At 43.8% G+C, this 17,308-nt stretch overlaps 1 protein-coding gene across 2 annotated transcripts in view; it reads left to right on the top strand.

Moving 5' to 3' along the window:
• Positions 1 to 6,563: 6,563 nt before the first annotated feature.
• trim37 (tripartite motif containing 37) overlaps positions 6,564 to 17,308 on the top strand; it is a 24,218-nt gene continuing 13,473 nt past the window's right edge. For both annotated transcript variants that reach the window (XM_031571587.2, XM_031571586.2), the window contains exons 1-10: positions 6,564 to 7,068; positions 7,870 to 7,924; positions 9,415 to 9,516; positions 9,826 to 9,866; positions 10,324 to 10,440; positions 10,959 to 11,046; positions 12,936 to 13,058; positions 16,127 to 16,250; positions 16,590 to 16,657; positions 17,009 to 17,133. In XM_031571587.2, coding sequence (XP_031427447.1) covers positions 7,904 to 7,924; positions 9,415 to 9,516; positions 9,826 to 9,866; positions 10,324 to 10,440; positions 10,959 to 11,046; positions 12,936 to 13,058; positions 16,127 to 16,250; positions 16,590 to 16,657; positions 17,009 to 17,133 — 809 coding nt within the window. In that variant the 5' untranslated portion in view covers positions 6,564 to 7,068; positions 7,870 to 7,903. The remainder of the gene's footprint in view (positions 7,069 to 7,869; positions 7,925 to 9,414; positions 9,517 to 9,825; positions 9,867 to 10,323; positions 10,441 to 10,958; positions 11,047 to 12,935; positions 13,059 to 16,126; positions 16,251 to 16,589; positions 16,658 to 17,008; positions 17,134 to 17,308) is intronic.

Raw genomic sequence — 17,308 nt, 5'->3', positions numbered from 1 at the left:
CTTTTTAAATTTATTTTATTATAGTTTGTTTTAACTATGTTCTTACTATGTACTGTGGCACTCTGAGATTCAGCTGAATGTAGAGTGCGCTTTAAATTAAATTAAATTAAATTAAATTAAATTAAATTAAATTAATTATTATTACTAATTATTATTCATGATCTGTTAGTTTACTTGTCACAATACTGTATATAGCACTTTTGGGTCTGTCACATTGATAGCATGACTTACATATACAGCAGTAATAGTGGGAAAATGTCTTCAGCGACAACTACATCTATATTTTTCCTTCATACGTGCACATTTCAATGCAAATGCTGTACTGCGCCACTTTTGTATAGTTGTATAGTTGGTAACAAGGCTGCAAACAAACAAAACAAAGCTGAATAAATTATCAGCAAAAAAATAGAATAATCTTCCTTATTTCAATTTCAAGTTTTGAGCAGAAAGTTAACTGTTTTGAGCAGAGTATCTAAATGTCTGCAAAAATTGCTGTAGTTACACAGAGTTTTGCTGGTGGTGAACATTGACTGAGACAGGTATCCATGAATTTCGGAAGTGGTCATTGAATGCATTTTGTATCTAAGCAATGGAAAAGTATCCACAGTTTAGTTTGCATAGTCTACTGATATGGTGAATGTGTTAGTGTTTTGAAAAAGTGTACATGGTATTGAGACAAGTGTGAAAATGATTGGAAAAAACTGTAACTTTGTTTGTGATTCACCTGAAATAACTTTTAGGCCTACTTTTTCTCTCTAACCACCCTATAAAAAACGACAGGCTCATTGGCTCTCGCCTTTACATTTCCCACTTTCAAAGAAGTGTATCTGTAAGTGCATGTGTGTGTGTGTGTGTGTGTGTGTTGTGTGTTTTGAAAAAGTGTATTTGGTATTGAAACAAGTGTGAAAATTATTGGAAAAAACCTGTAAATGGGACAGAACAGAGTGAGACAGGATATCGGTCATAAACGACACAATGATTTTGCCTGAAACAGAAACTGGAGATGACAGTATTCTTATACTAGTTTAGACTGCCAACTGTCAAGCTTACAGAAGGCATGACCTCAGTCTGACCTTTACTGTTATACAAATGACCCCATACTGCCATCTTGTGGCTAAAATATGCTCATGCCTTCAAATGTTTTTTTTTATTAAGAATCTTCTCCATCACCTTTATTCTTTGTATATGAACTTATCATGTAAATGAAATTGCCATATATATATATTATGCCAGTTAAACTGACATCTACAGCAGCTTGCAGAGTTTCCAGTGCAGTACTTTAGAGCAAAAGCTCTCAGCCTGAGACCCACAGACTACATGTAGCAGCACCACATGAAGGTGCCTGAGACCCACAGCGTCTGCGTCCCAGTGGACGGGCTGATAGGCACAGCTCAAACATGTACCATATTACACACACACATTACACACACACACACACATACACACACACACACACACACATTACACACACACACACACACACATTACACACACACACATTACACACACACACACACACATTACACACACATACACACACACACACACACACACACATTAGCAACTCAAATAGAGAATAAGAGAAGATACTAGCCACTGGCTGAGACTGTGAGTGATACTAACCCTGGTCAGGTCTTACAGGCACAGATGTTAATATACATTAGGCCTGGGGTTCTCAAACTGTATGGGGCCAGGGACCCCTAAAAGGGCAGAACATTTTCCAAGGACCCCTTCATAGTCGCATCCCAAATTAAACCATATAGACTTATAGCTATTTGTAATGTTATATGCTTTTGGACTCTTTTACTCGAAAATCATATAGTACTAATATCACAACAGTTTTAGATAGTCATTTTATTACATTTGGCATTACTTGACAGTATGTAGGATATATCTTTAAATGATCTTTTTGTAAAATGTGCTGAGAAGCTAAATAATGTTTACCTTATAGAGGTATGAAAAATAACCGATACGTATCGATATCCGTTTTTGGCGTGTAAGATACGACTACATCGATGCGCGAAGTCCTGTATCGGTATTACAGTTTTTCTCGATTGATTACAATAAAAAACTGGAAGTTATGGCACAATGACCACAACCTGTAACTCATGTGCCAACTCCCTAAACCAATTATGCTAAACTATAAGCACAATTATCTGCTTTAGACACAGATTTCAATTGTTAACCACACTTTCTTCAAAACACTAAACACCATCCTCTCTACTTTGCACACTTCATCAATGCCAAAACCTCCTTGTGTTCAGACAGAACACACTGCTACTCAATTGGCAAAACTTCCATTTCCAAGGCTGTTGTGTCAAAGCTTTAGCAATATGATGGCCACAGGTTAGCTCCTGGTTTGGAGAACAATTGATGGCAACATTGAAGTCAGAGGTGATCAGAAAGGCAGAGGAGTGAGAGTAAGAGGAGGAGGAGGAAGAGGATGAAGAGAAAGATCAATGAGATTCGGGCCACTGTGGTCAACCATGGTTTGACCATGCAGGAGGCTGGCCAGAGGGTTCAACCAAATATAAGCCGCTTCTCAGTTGCATCCATTCTCTGGACATTCAGAAGAGGGAATAGGTAAGAAACACTACTATGACAGGAAAACACTATAGTTTGATTGCCTTATCAGGAGCATAGTATTCTTGTATTTTCCATTGTACTGTATCTGTAAAATTACGTAAACAAATACAAAGTGCAACCATTGATGACCAAGACATATTCCTAAACATCAATACAGTGAGCCTAGCCACAGTGGACTGTGTTCTAAGGCGGAACACCTTGAGAATAAAGCAGGTGTACAGGGTGCCTTTTGTCAGAAACTCCGACAGTCAAACAGTTATGCTATGACTATGTGCAAGTAAGTCATATACATTTCCACAACTGATTGCATCCTATCAGCACTGACACATTACTGTACTGTATTGTAATCCAATCCAATGTTACAGTTTTTCTCGATTGCTTACACACATGAAGCATGCCTCGTTTTCTCCAAACTCTAAACACAAATCCCTAAACCACTCACACAAAATGCAACAACATTCACAACACTGTGTAGGTCTATTTCTGATACAACATTGTCAATATTGTCTTGAGCTAGAACAGGATGCAGTAGTTTTTTGTCCTTTTTCATTTTACATTTTTCTTTCTTTTTGTTGTTGACTGTACTGGCCTATATCCTATTGTTTGTTCTGTGCAAATAATTTACACATTCAGTTGTGTTTGCTGTGATGTATAGGCTACAGCACTTTTGGAAAAAATAAACAAACATTACACAGTTATATTTTACTACAGGAGTAAGCGTACAGTAAAATAATGCTCCTGATAAGGCCTTCATACTGGTGTTTTCCCATTACATAGTAGTGTTTCCCATTGAGCACATCAGTGTTCAATCGATGCTTAGAATGTCTACTCATATAATGGGCTGTGTTTGTCATTTGAAAACAAAATACCCTTTTGACGTGACATAACACTGTTTTGAAAGCAGGAGATATAAAGTGTTTTGCATTTTGTGTGAGTGGTTTTGGGATTTGTGTTTAGAGTTTTGAGAAAACGAGGCATGCTTTCAAAAAATGTGTGTTAGCAATCGAGAAAAACTGTAAAATGACATGAACCGGTCTTTGCCCGATTTAAAAGTTATGAACCGGTTCACAAGCGTTTGTCTCTCCGTTAAGTTGCTATGCAAAACACTCATTCGCTGACCTGTTGCATTTGATCTCAGTCAGAACAATGACAGCCTGTCATTGGCCAAAGCCAATCAGGCTGTATTCTCACAAATAACGCCCGAGGTACATGGAGGTATTATATAGACCTGGAGAGAATGAGAGATTACAACTCCCATTCATTTCAATGGCCAATGCTATGCTAGCTACGCTGTCACTACCGGATGGTAGTCGCGCACATCGCGCATGCTCAGACACAAACGGTTTACGGCAGAAGGCTCAACGTCAATTTATGGGGTTGTCTTAACGCATAATGGGGGTATATTTAATGTAATATTTAATTATTAAAAGTGTGGAGACGGAGTAAGGGTAAAAGCCAAATAGTTTGTATTATGAAGAAGTGAGAAAATATAGCAGTAGGTAAAAGAAATAAAGCATTGATGTGCTAGCCAATAGAACTTGACAGGAAGAACAAAATAGCTTACAGTTGTATACAATGACCAAACTTCTTAAAGTATACTATCTTTCGCGAAGTTCCACAAGCTGTAGCTAGCGATTGTATTCCGCTGTCGACAGTATCGCAAAGTGACGCATGCGCGATGTGCGCGACTACCATCGGGTAGCGACTGATCGGGTAGTGCGCATGCGGTAGTGGCATATGCTATTCATTTCATTGGCCAATGCTATGCTAGCTCCTTCAGCCAAGGAAGATAAATTGTTGTTGATTGCGTGATTCTACAGACATCCTCGGATCTAAATAATTATAATAATAATAAATAGGATAATATTTTTATCATTAACAATTATGTTTAACATTTATAGTCATGATTCCGAGAACGAGCCATCGTGATGTCCTAACATAAATAAAAGCACTATACGTACACTGCAAATGGCAGTGAATAAATAAAAGGCACTAAACTCAATCGCGTGATGAGCACTTGTCTGTATTTTTTTGTATACTGTATTGCAATAAATTAAAAAATAAAAAACCTTTGGAAGCCAGACTTTTTCACCCCAAGACAATGCGTCGCTGACCCCATTTTGAGAACCTCTGCATTAGGCTATGCAAGGCCAACCCTGGTCTACTCCTGTGTCTCCAGACGTGCTACACAGTATGCGATTAATATACTCTATATACTGTATATATCTAAACATCTTCACTATGATTAATATACTCTATATACTGTATATATCTAAACATATTCACTATGATTAATATACTCTATATACTGTATACATCTAAACATCTTCACTATGATTAATATACTCTATATACTGTATATATCTAAACATATTCACTATGATTAATATACTCTATATACTGTATATATCTATACATATTCACTATGCAACGTATTCTGGTCTAGTGTGGTGAGGCTAGAACCGTTATGCATTACTGTAATCAACATCTTTGCTGCACAGCTTATCTCCGTCTAGTCTATCAGGGCTAGAACTGTTATGTGTGATAGACATAGGTGAAGTAAAAAAGGGATGCCATTGTAAAACAAATAAAAAGTGTAAAGTGGACCCTTATCCTAGCCTGTGACTGTAAAAACAGTGTAAACTGGACTCTAATCCTAGCATGTGACTAAAAACAGTGTAAACTGGACTCTAATCCTAACATGTGACTAAAAACAGTGTAAACTGGACTCTAATCCTGTGACTAAAAACAGTGTAAACTGGACTCTAATCCTAGCATGTGACTGTAAAAACAGTGTAAAGTGGACTCTAATCCTAGCCTGTGACTGTAAAAATCCTGTTTTGATGGAATGGGAGTCAGTGTAACGTATTGCGAGCAGAAATATTGTGACATATCAGCATTTAAATATTTAGTTCTATACCTAGTCTGGATCAGGCTAGTCTGATTCATATGGACAAACCACCACCAAGAACAATGTAGGTTAAGTCACCCCAAAGGGCCTGGCCTGGATGATGCAACCCTCTCATTTGGCCACTAGGGGACTGGAAAGTGGTTCATTCACATGACTGTTCCATCTGACTTCAGTAGGTAACACTCTTCTGTAGGGTTGCCACCTGTGCCTTATAATACAGGGTGCGTCCTGTATTGGAAACATTTCATTCTGCGTCTCGTATTGAATCGATAAGAGACGTGATTTGACCCGTACACGCTGTTTCACATATAACACACTAGGTCTGCAGAGTGCTGAGAATAACACAACATCAAGTACGATCTAACCAGCTCCACAAGCGGAGTGGAGAGGTTTCATTTCAGTGGTGAGCTGCAGAGCACACACACACACACACACACACACACACACACACACACACACACTCTGATTCAACATGCTGTGGTGATGTATGAAGGGTGAAAGGTTGGCTACTCGTGGAAGATCAAGTAGAGGGAGAAACATGATTAGCTCCAGAGAGGGTGACTGACTGAACAGCTGCTATGGACACAAAGAGAGTTGGGTTTTTATTTTCTATTGGCTATGGGTAAGGATGGCAGTTAGTGATTGTTTCCATTTTTTTGGGATGGACACAATGTTATGCCTGTGATGTTTCAGTCTTGTTTGTGTCAATCCAATCAGTATAACAAACCCAAAGAATAATCCAAATACTCGTAATTCAACGTACTTTTATTACTCTGTCTTGTAATAAAGGACTTCAAACCAGGGGGTGTCTTGGCAGGTATTCCTTATTTCTCCGCATAGATGGCCACCCTACTCTTCTCCCTCCCCACAGATACACACAAACGACACATTTCAAACCATAACAAATGGTAACAACAGTGGTCGGTGTAATTTGAATCGTTAGGCATCGGCCTTCTGAAATATGGATGGCCTACTTGCATTGTGATGGTAACACTGGAGAGGCTGGGTGTGTCGTCCATGAGCCAGCGCTCTCCTGATTGGCGGGTGCGAATCACGCGCCTGTGCAAGTAGTCGCGAGAGTGAACGCAGCGGTTTCCCATGGTGACTGACAGTGACTGACAAGCAGGTATCATAGCTAGCTTTCACACAGTGTCTACGATAAAGGTGAAAGTCTTTAGTGAAAGCTTCGGAAATGCTTGATTAAGCAATTAAAGCGCACTTGACAGCCTTGCTTATTTTTAGGCATTTTTTTTGTTTGTAGATGAAAGCCGGATGTTTTATGGAGAAAGATAGTCTGCTGCATTTTAGCAAGTGTATTGCCTCGCTACCCTGCTTCCCTTCCCAGTCTCCCACTGTTTTGGAAGCATTGTGGAACCACAACGTTAGGTAAACCCACTTGCAGGCAGTTAGCCTTAGCAGACTATCAGGATTTTGGGAATAGTGTTGACTCTGAACGGAGAATTGGGTAGAATTATAATTATAATTGTGGATTCCATCATCCGAAGCCCCTTCTGGACTGCTCTACGCCTGTTGTCATTGCCGTTTGACATCCAGTCGGGTTGTCTTTGAAGGTAGGTCCCACAAATGTAAGGCTAGCGAGTTAGCAGTTTGTGGGCTAGCTAAACAGTTAGCTTGCTAAACGCCAGAATCTGTGTTTTGAAGGCCAGAAATCTTGCTTAACGCTACCTGTGATTTTCATCACAAGCCATTGTTTGTCACCATGTGTTTGTATTCTTAAGAGTGTGGGGATCGTGTGTATTTTGGTGTTCGCACCCTGGTTAGGCCGAGGAGACACAAGCTCATGGGAATGCATGCATTGGGGGGAAATTCATATTTTGTCGAGTTTTTTCTCTCTCTCTACCTCTGTAGTATAGCATGTGAACTCCAGTTGTCTGAATGTTGCACCTAACAGCTTTGTGCATTAGATTGCGTTTGCATTGTATTATTTTATTTTGTTTAACGTTAGGACGTGTGAAACTACTTACTGAAACTACTTGGATGCTCTACGTTCAGGTGTTTGCTATCCTAAACAGAAGCATAGCATCGTCCATCCCTTGAATGAGGTGTAACGTTATGTGTACTGCACAGTGCATCGAGGTTACTTATCTGATAGGTTACGTTAACGTTTTCCCGTAGCGTTGCTTTATTGCAAGCATTAAAGGCAGCCTACGGCTTTTTTAAACCAGATGCCGTGCTTAGCTTTGTGTACAATCAGCGTCTGTATTGAAACACTTCTAAATGATTCGCTATGCACCCTTTTTTTTTACTTGCGTGGTGTAAATTGTTGCTATGGGCTGCAGTGAATTGAGCTATCTGTGTGTGTGTTACGATAGTAACCGAATGTGCTAATATGTTAACCTTCCCACCTGCAGGACTGGTACTCTGGACGCCCCAAAACTGGCTGACATGGATGAACAGAGTGTAGAGGTAAGGGACCTGTGCGTCCTACTCATAACATGTGGAGTGTTCCCTATTTGGCGACTGGGTAAGGAAGAGAGGAAGCAGTGAAACACCTACACATTCCTGCATCCCGCTGGTGTGGCCTGTTTAAGACCCAGTGGACTGATCTCTGCTGCTGAGGATATGATATAGCCCTCCCCTCCCCGCCACACACACACACACACACACACACACACACACACACACACACACACACACACACACACACACACACACTCCTCCTCTCCCACCACACACACACACTCCTCCTCTCCCACCACACACTCACACCTACACACCCCTCCTCTCCCACCACACACACACACACACACACACACACACACACACACCCCTCCTCTCCCACCACACACACACACACCTACACACCCCTCCTCTCCCACCACACCCACCACACACACACACACACACCTACACACCCCTCCTCTCCCACACACACACACACACACACTCCTCCTCTCCCACCACCAGCCTTCTCGTGTGTGTGTGTGTGTGTGTTGTCCTGATCTCTCTGACATCCGCTGTCCATCAAACTCAGCAGGCGCCATCCATCAGGTTGGCCTTTAATGTCCTGAGCTGGTGGATTAGGTGTGTTATTAGCACTGTAACACACACACACACACACACACACACACACACACACACACACACTGGGTAGACAGATTGTCTGGATGTTCAGGAGCTAGGCCTAGATTTGGGCCACCAGAGGCCGGTCACACCAGGTCTTCTGCAAGCCTTCCCAAAAGCAATTAGCCTAGTTGGTAGTTTCTTCCTAAATGATTGCCTTCCTCTGTCTCAGTCAGTTACGTGATTAAAAAGTCACCAGTACAGAAGAAATGACTTAAAGGTGCAGTCTATGATTCTGGCAAAAAGTTGTTCATATTTGAGCTCAAATTACACCCCTCCCTTCTGTGCTCCTGAAGAAGCGTGTTGATTGGCTTAGGTCTGGACCACTTTGTTTCCCTTTAAAAGAGCCAGGACTGGGGAAAAACAGACGGTTTTTAACACACACACACACACACACACACACACACACACACACACACACACACACACACACACACACACATATACATACACACACACACACACATACACATACATACATACACACACACACACACACACACATATACACACACATATACACACACATATACACACACATACACACACACACACACACACACACACACACAGAACAGACAGTTCAAGGGCCATGAGGAGCAATGCAAGTTAGATAACAAGTTGTTGTGCTCAAGCCTGAGAAAAATAAACTCAAGCTTTGTGTCAAGCAACCTAGGACTACCTCTGAATTTCAACAGTGTGTGTGTGCGCCACAGTGGCATTTAATGCTGGGAGCTGAGTTTGTGTGTGCGTACATACATTAGCGCATCTTTAAAATCGTGTGTGTGAGTTACAAGAACGTTTCTGAGAGTGTGTGTTTGTGTGTGTTGTAGAGCATAGCGGAGGTGTTTCGCTGCTTCATCTGTATGGAGAAGCTGAGGGATGCTAGACTCTGCCCACACTGCTCCAAACTCTGCTGCTTCAGCTGCATACGGGTAAGTGTTTACACACACACACTCACACACATTATCATGATGGATGTCTCTGAAATCTCAACTTCTAGAGCAAATATCATAGATTATATAAAGTCTATAAAACAGTTTACTGAGAATCCACAGGTTTATCCCAGTTTACAGTGTAGAGACTTTACTGAGAATCCACAGGATTCATCCTTTTGGAAAGCACTGTTATCTCAAACATACCTAATATGACTAAAAGTGTGTGTGTGTGTGTGTGTGTGTGTGTGTGTGTGTGTGTGTGTGTGTGTGTGTGTGTGTGTGTGTGTGTGTGTGTGTGTTTTGCAGCGATGGCTAACAGAACAGAGAGCCCAGTGCCCTCACTGTCGGTAAGTCCCCTCGGCACACACGGCTCAATATTCACAAACTGACACTAACCCCCCGCCCAAAACAAAAACACAATATTTACTGGGAAATATTAGCAAGTGTTGGTTAGAGATGACCTGGCCCTGTCCTCCCCCGCCCCTCTCTCACACACACACACACACACACACACACACACACACACACACACACACACGGGAGAGAAGAGGCGTTCCTCTAAGTGATTGAACATTGATTGTTTTGTTGAAGATGTCATTAAAGTTTGTGTTGTGTGTGTGTGTGTGTGTGTGTGTGTGTGTGTGTGTGTGTGTGTGTGTGCACTTGAAGTGGCTTTGATTGGAAGGATCTTTTTACTAAACTAATCTCAAGTCTATCTCTGAAGATGATTCATCTGTCACTGCTCTGTTTATGGGACTAATAGAAGTGTTTCTGTGTGTGTTTTCGTGTGTGTGTGTGTGACAGGGCACCTCTGCAGCTGCGTGAGCTGGTGAATTGTCGCTGGGCAGAGGAGGTCACCCAGCAGCTAGACACACTGCAGCTCTGCAACCTCTCAAAACATGAGGAGAACGACAAGGACAAGTGAGCCCCCCCCCTCCCCCCACACACACACACACACACACACACACACACACACACACACACACACCTCTGCAGTCTCTCCAAACACAAGGAGAACAACAAGGACAAGTGAGTTTGTACACACACACACACACTGCAGGTCTGCAACGTCTCCAAACAGAAGGAGAACGAGAAGGACAAGTGAGTCTATATACACTCACACAAACCTCTGCATTCTCTCCAAACACAAGGAGAATGGAGCAGAAGTGAGTCTATATATACAGACACACACACACACACACACACACACACACACACACACACACCTCTGCATTCTCTCCAAACACAAGGACATTGGAGCACAAGTCAGTCTATATAACTAAATCATTGTAATCATATGTATCTGGAATATGAACTGCCCAACCAAATGGCTGCAGTGCTAAATGTATTGGTATTCATTTACACAGCACATAATAAGTATACACACACACACACACACACACACACAAACACACAAACTTGTGTGTTCCCCACTGCAGGTGTGAGAGCCACCACGAGAAGCTGAGTGTGTTCTGCTGGACCTGCAAGAAGTGCATCTGCCACCAGTGTGCCCTCTGGGGCGGCATGGTACGACACACACACACACACACACACACACCAGTGTTAATTTTGGCAGCTATTTTAGATTTAGTCTTAGTCTTAGTCTTTAGACGAAAATGCATATTAGTTTTAGTCACTTTTAGTCATTTTTATCCTGCTTAGTTTTAGTCTAGTTTTCGTCGACGAAAACTCAGAACATTTTAGTCTAGTTTTAGTCGACGAAGTCTCATTACATTTTAGTCTAGTTTTAGTCACATTAAACTAAAAATTAAGTCCATCTTATAGTCACATTAAACTCCTTTCCATCCCTTCTCAGGCCCGGGGACCCCTTGTGTTGTGTCTACAACTGCATAATAGTCAAGCTTGCAGTACTTAAACTGTGGATGCAATTAGTCTCTAAGATACAGATCTCCTATGCCTACAGCTGAATTCAATGTAAATAATAATTTTAAGGCAATACTTAATTAACAGTATTATCATTAAAATATAAGAGAATATCAAGTCTAGATTTTGAAGATTCAAATGATCTGATAACACAATACAACTACTATGCCTACCTGGCCTTAGTTAAATCAACCACATATCCTCCATATGAATTGCTGTGCAATCTGATAACCAACATACAGTATTTAGCTAGACGGATAGTTTGAGAGTTGATAGTAGTGCCAATGATAATAACAATTGCATAAATAGACAAGGATATGTAAACCAATCACATATTCATTTATTTTTTCTTGATTAATGTCATGCGTGGCCTGTCCTATAGTCCACTCTGCAATGTGTTTACTAGCTAGTTATCGATAGCTAGTATAACTTAGCTATGCTACCTCATAGTTAGCCAACGTTAGCTAGCTAAAAGTTTTGGAACTCATTTGCCAAGCCAAACGGGAGGTTTCAATCGAAAATGACTAGCTAGTTATCCAAGCTGACACAACCTATACACTCGACTGCCCCTTTGAAGTTAACTTAACGTTGGCTAATATATTCGAATAACTAGTTAACATTAGCTAATTATCATTGACAGTTACTAGCAAATTTACCTTGGCATAAATGGCACGGTTGTCTTGTGCGCTTTCAGGTGCCTCTTGTTGTGTTCTTCCCACCTATTTTGAAGCCACAAGGTTTCTCTCCGGTTATTGCGGTGCATTGTGTTTTATTTTCTGTCAAGTTATAATTAAAGACTGTCCAGATATCTATTCCTATTTGTCTTCCAGTACCGAGTGCTTGAACTTCAGCCATCATAACGTTCAGCCATAGGGCGTCACTTGCATGTCTGGCCATCTCAGGGAGTGGAGGAGGGATAGATACAGGACCGGGCAACATTCAACCAATGATGCGCATACAAGTTTAGAAAAAAAAAACAATTGTGATTTAGTCAACCACCAACATTTTCGTCTCGTCTCGTCTCGTAAAAGAAAGTTAAAATAGATTTAGTCATAGTTTTTATTTATAAAGATCCGTTTTCGTCACGTCTTAGTCTCGTCTTAGTCACGGAAAAAAGGTCGTTAACGAATATTTTTCGTCATAGTTTTCGTCAACGAAATTAACACTGACACACACACACACACACACACACACACACACCCCACACCCCACTAGTGTGCCCTCTGTGGCGGCATGGTACCACACGTGTGTGTGTGTGTGTGTGTGTGTGTGTGTGTGTGTAATTATACGTATGTGTGTGGGTGTAACACTGGCGTGTGTGTCAAATGTGTGTGTGTAATATGTGTGTGTGTGGGGGTAACACTGGTGAGTGTGTGTGTGTGTGTGTGTGTGTGTTTAATGTGTGTGTGTGTGTGTGTGTGTGTGTCTAACGCTGGTGTGTGTGTGTGTGTGTGTGTAACGCTGGTGAGTGTGTGTATGTGTAACACTGGTGAGTGTGTGTGTAACACTGGTATGTGTTCTCCCCTGTGCAGCATGGTGGTCATACCTTCAAGCCTCTGGCAGAGATCTATGAGCAGCACGTTACCAAGGTGAACGAGGAGGTTGCCAAGCTACGCCGACGACTCATGGAGCTCATCAGTCTCGTCCAGGAAGTAGTACGCTGCCAAACACGCACACACACACACACATTGCAATACAGCTACCACACCAACCGTCATCAACCACCTTCAACCATCTTCAGCTTCCAAAACAACCATCATTAGATAAAAACGCACACACACACACACACACACACACACACACACATACACACACTCATATACAGATATCAGAGCCTATTGTGAAATAAACCAGCACAGAACACTGCCTCAGCAACACAGCTGGTGATTAGTATGCCCTGTGTGGCCAGCAGTGGGCAGTGTGAGCCCACAGTGAGGCTCTCCCATCATCATCACTCAGTCAGTAGTGGTGTTCACATTTACGCCCACATATGGAACACCCAGCATCTCTGTTGGTGTCTGTAGGCAAACAGCCAGAGTGTCCAACTCCATAGGACTCCAATAGGCTATTGTGTGTGTGTGTGTGTGTGTGTGTGTGTGTGTGTGTGTGTGTGTGTGTGTTTATGATGTGTTCCATACAGGCAGTAGAATGACTGACTCCAATAGGCTATTGAGTGTTCCATACAGGCAGAGTGTCCAACTCCAATAGGCTATTGAGTGTTCCATACAGGCAGAGTGTCCAACTCCAATAGGCTATTGAGTGTTCCATACAGGCAGTGTCCAACTCCAATAGGCTATTGAGTGTTCCATACAGGCAGTGTCCAACTCCAATAGGCTATTGAGTGTTCCATACAGGCAGAGTGTCCAACTCCAATAGGCTATTGAGTGTTCCATACAGGCAGTGTCCAACTCCAATAGGCTATTGAGTGTTCCATACAGGCAGAGTGTCCAACTCCAATAGGCTATTGAGTGTTCCATACAGGCAGAGTGTCCAACTCCAATAGGCTATTGAGTGTTCCATACAGGCAGTAGAATGACTGACTCCAATAGGCTATTGAGTGTTCCATACAGGCAGTAGAATGACTGACTCCAATAGGCTATTGAGTGTTCCATACAGGCAGAGTGTCCAACTCCAATAGGCTATTGAGTGTTCCATACAGGCAGTAGAATGACTGACTCCAATAGACTATTGAGTGTTCCATACAAGCAGCAGAATGCCTGGTGGTAATGTGTACCAGGTCTGATCGGTGATATTAAACAGAACATTTAACCAGAGTTCAAGTGGGCCGATGCCAGTGTGGTGATGGTGGTCCTGTTTGAAATGGTGTGTGTGTGTGTGTGTGTGTTAGAGATGGGCGTCCTGTTTGAGATTGTGTGTGTGTGTTTGAGATGGTGGTCCTGTTAAGTGTGTGTGTGTGTGTGTGTGTGTGTTTGAGATGGTGGTCCTGTTTGAGACGGGGGTCCTGTTAAGTGTGTGTGTGTGTGTGTTTGAGATGGTGTGTGTGTGTTTGAGATGGTGGTCCTGTTTGAGACGGGGGTCCTGTTAAGTGTGTGTGTGTGTGTGTTTGAGATGGTGTGTGTGTGTTTGAGATGGTGGTCCTGTTAAGTGTGTGTGTGTGTGTTTGAGATGGTGGTCCTGTTTGAGACGGGGGTCCTGTTAAGTGTGTGTGTGTGTGTGTGTGTGTGTGTTTGAGATGGTGTGTACAGAGGATACTGACTCGAGGTTAAATACCCCCAGGTTAAGTACTTGCAGGTAATACTTGGATATTTCCAATGTTTTAAATGCCAGTCAAGTGAAATCAAGTTTTCTTAAAGGGTCTTCTGCCATCTTAACCTCCACTGAGATGAACCCTGGCTTTGGGGGGGTTCAGTGGGAGTGATGTGGGTTTGGGGAGGTACATTTAGTCATTTAGCAGACGCTTTTGCCCAAAGTGACGTACAAGGGAGAGAACAGTCAAGCTAAGAGCAATAAAAAACATGGTGTAACAATAAATGGGAGTGATGTGCGTTTTGGGGGGGGGGGGGGGGGGTCAGTGGGAGTGATGTGGGTTTGGGGGGGTTCAGTGGGAGTGATGTGGGTTTGGGGGGGTTCAGTGAGAGTGATGTGGGTTTGGGGGGGTTCAGTGGGAGTGATGTGGGTTTGGGGGGGTTCAGTGGGAGTGATGTGGGTTTGGGGGGGGGGTTCAGTGGGAGTGATGTGGGTTTGGGGGGGGGTTCAGTGGGAGTGATGTGGGTTTGGGGGGGGGGGTTCAGTGGGAGTGATGTGGGTTTGGGGGGGGGGGGGGGGGTTCAGTGGGAGTGATGTGGGTTTGGGGGGGGGGGTTCAGTGAGGGTGATGTGGGTTTGGGGGGGGTTCAGTGAGAGTGATGTGGGTTTGGGGGGGTTCAGTGAGAGTGATGTGGGTTTGGGGGGATTCAGTGGGAGTGATGTGGGTTTGGGGGGGGGTTCAGGGAGAGTGATGTGGGTTTGGGGGGGGGGGGGGGGTCAGTGGGAGTGATGTGGGTTTTGGGGGGGGGGGTTCAGTGAGGGTGATGTGGGTTTGGGGGGGTTCAGTGAGAGTGATGTGGGTTTGGGGGGGGGGTTCAGTGGGAGTGATGTGGGTTTGGGGGGGGGGGTTCAGTGGGATTGATGTGGGTTTGGGGGGGGGGGGGTTCAGTGAGAGTGATGTGGGTTTGGGGGGGTTCAGTGAGAGTGATGTGGGTTTGGGGGGGGGGGTTCAGTGGGAGTGATGTGGGTTTGGGGGGGGGGTTCAGTGAGAGTGATATGGGTTTGGGGGGATTCAGTGAGAGTGATGTGGGTTTGGGGGGGGGGGGTTTAGTGAGGGTGATGTGGGTTTGGGGGGGGGGGGTTCAGTGGGAGTGATGTGGGTTTGGGGGGGGGGTTCAGTGGGAGTGATGTGGGTTTGGGGGGGTTCAGTGAGAGTGATGTGGGTTTGGGGGGTTCAGTGAGAGTGATGTGGGTTTGGGGGGGGTTCAGTGGGAGTGATGTGGGTTTGGGGGGGTTCAGTGGGAGTGATGTGGGTTTGGGGGGGTTCAGTGGGAGTGATGTGGGTTTGGGGGGGGGGGGTTCAGTGGGAGTGATGTGGGTTTGGGGGGGTTCAGTGAGAGTGATGTGGGTTTGGGGGGGTTCAGTGAGAGTGATGTGGGTTTGGGGGGGTTCAGTGGGAGTGATGTGGGTTTGGGGGGCTTCAGTGGGAGTGATGTGGTTGTGATGTCCCCCCTCAGGAGAAGAATGTGGAGGCGGTCCGCGGGGCGAAGGACGAGCGTGTCAGAGAGATTAGGAACGCAGTGGAGATGATGATCGCAAGACTGGACAACCAGCTCAAGAACAAGCTCATCACACTCATGGGTATACACACACACACACACTCATGGGTATACACACACACACACAAACACACACACTGGACAACCAGCTCAAGAACAAGCTCATCACACTCATGGGTATACACACACACACACACTCATGGGTATACACACACACACACACAAACACACACACTGGACAACCAGCTCAAGAACAAGCTCATCACACTCATGGGTATACACACACGGAGACACACAGAGACACACTTTTGGTTTGCTGCACTTTGTTTAAACAAAAACAAAAAAATTATTTTTTCATTTTGAAAGCATCCTCACTCAGGTGAGTAGACAAGTAACCGTGTGTGTGTGTGTGCGCGCGCAGGTCAGAAGACATCTTTGACTCAGGAAACAGAGTTGTTGGAATCTTTGCTGCAGGAAGTGGAGCACCAGGTGACATATTTACTCTTTTACCCCATCCATACGTCTCCCTTTACCCTTTACCCCATCCATACGTCTCTCTTTACCCTTTACCCCATCCATACGTCTCTCTTTACCCTTTACCCCATCCATACGTCTCCCTTTACCCTTTACCCCATCCATACGTCTCTCTTTAGCCTTTACCCCATCCATACGTCTCCCTTTACCCCATCCATACGTCTCTATAAATGTGATGTAGTAGTATTATTATTATTATATAGTCTATAGGGTGATATTATGACTCTGAACCTACGGTGGCGTGTTACTTGTTACTCAGTGTGTGTGTGTGTGTGTGTGTGTGTGTGTGTGTGTGTGTGTGTGTAGCTGAGGTCCTGCAGTAAGAGTGAGCTCATCTCCAAGAGCCCGGAGATTCTGCTCATGTTCCAGCAGGTGCACAGGAAGCCCATGCAGTCATTCGTCACCACACCTGTGCCCCCCGACTTCACCAGGTGTGTGTGTGTGTGCGCTGCGGGTATATGGTGTGTAATGTGATTCCTTGTGAGTGTGTGTGTGTGTGTGTGTGCGCTGCAGGTATATGGTGTGCTGGATGACTCCTCGTATGTGTGTGCTGTGGGTATATGGTGTGTAATGTGATTCCTTGTGAGTGTGTGTGCGCGCTGTGGG

The sequence above is a fragment of the Clupea harengus genome, chromosome 8 (assembly GCF_900700415.2).
Source record: "Clupea harengus chromosome 8, Ch_v2.0.2, whole genome shotgun sequence".
Lineage (NCBI taxonomy): Eukaryota > Metazoa > Chordata > Actinopteri > Clupeiformes > Clupeidae > Clupea > Clupea harengus.
Note: the sequence above shows the minus strand (reverse complement) of the source record. Positions and strands in the feature narration are given on the sequence as shown.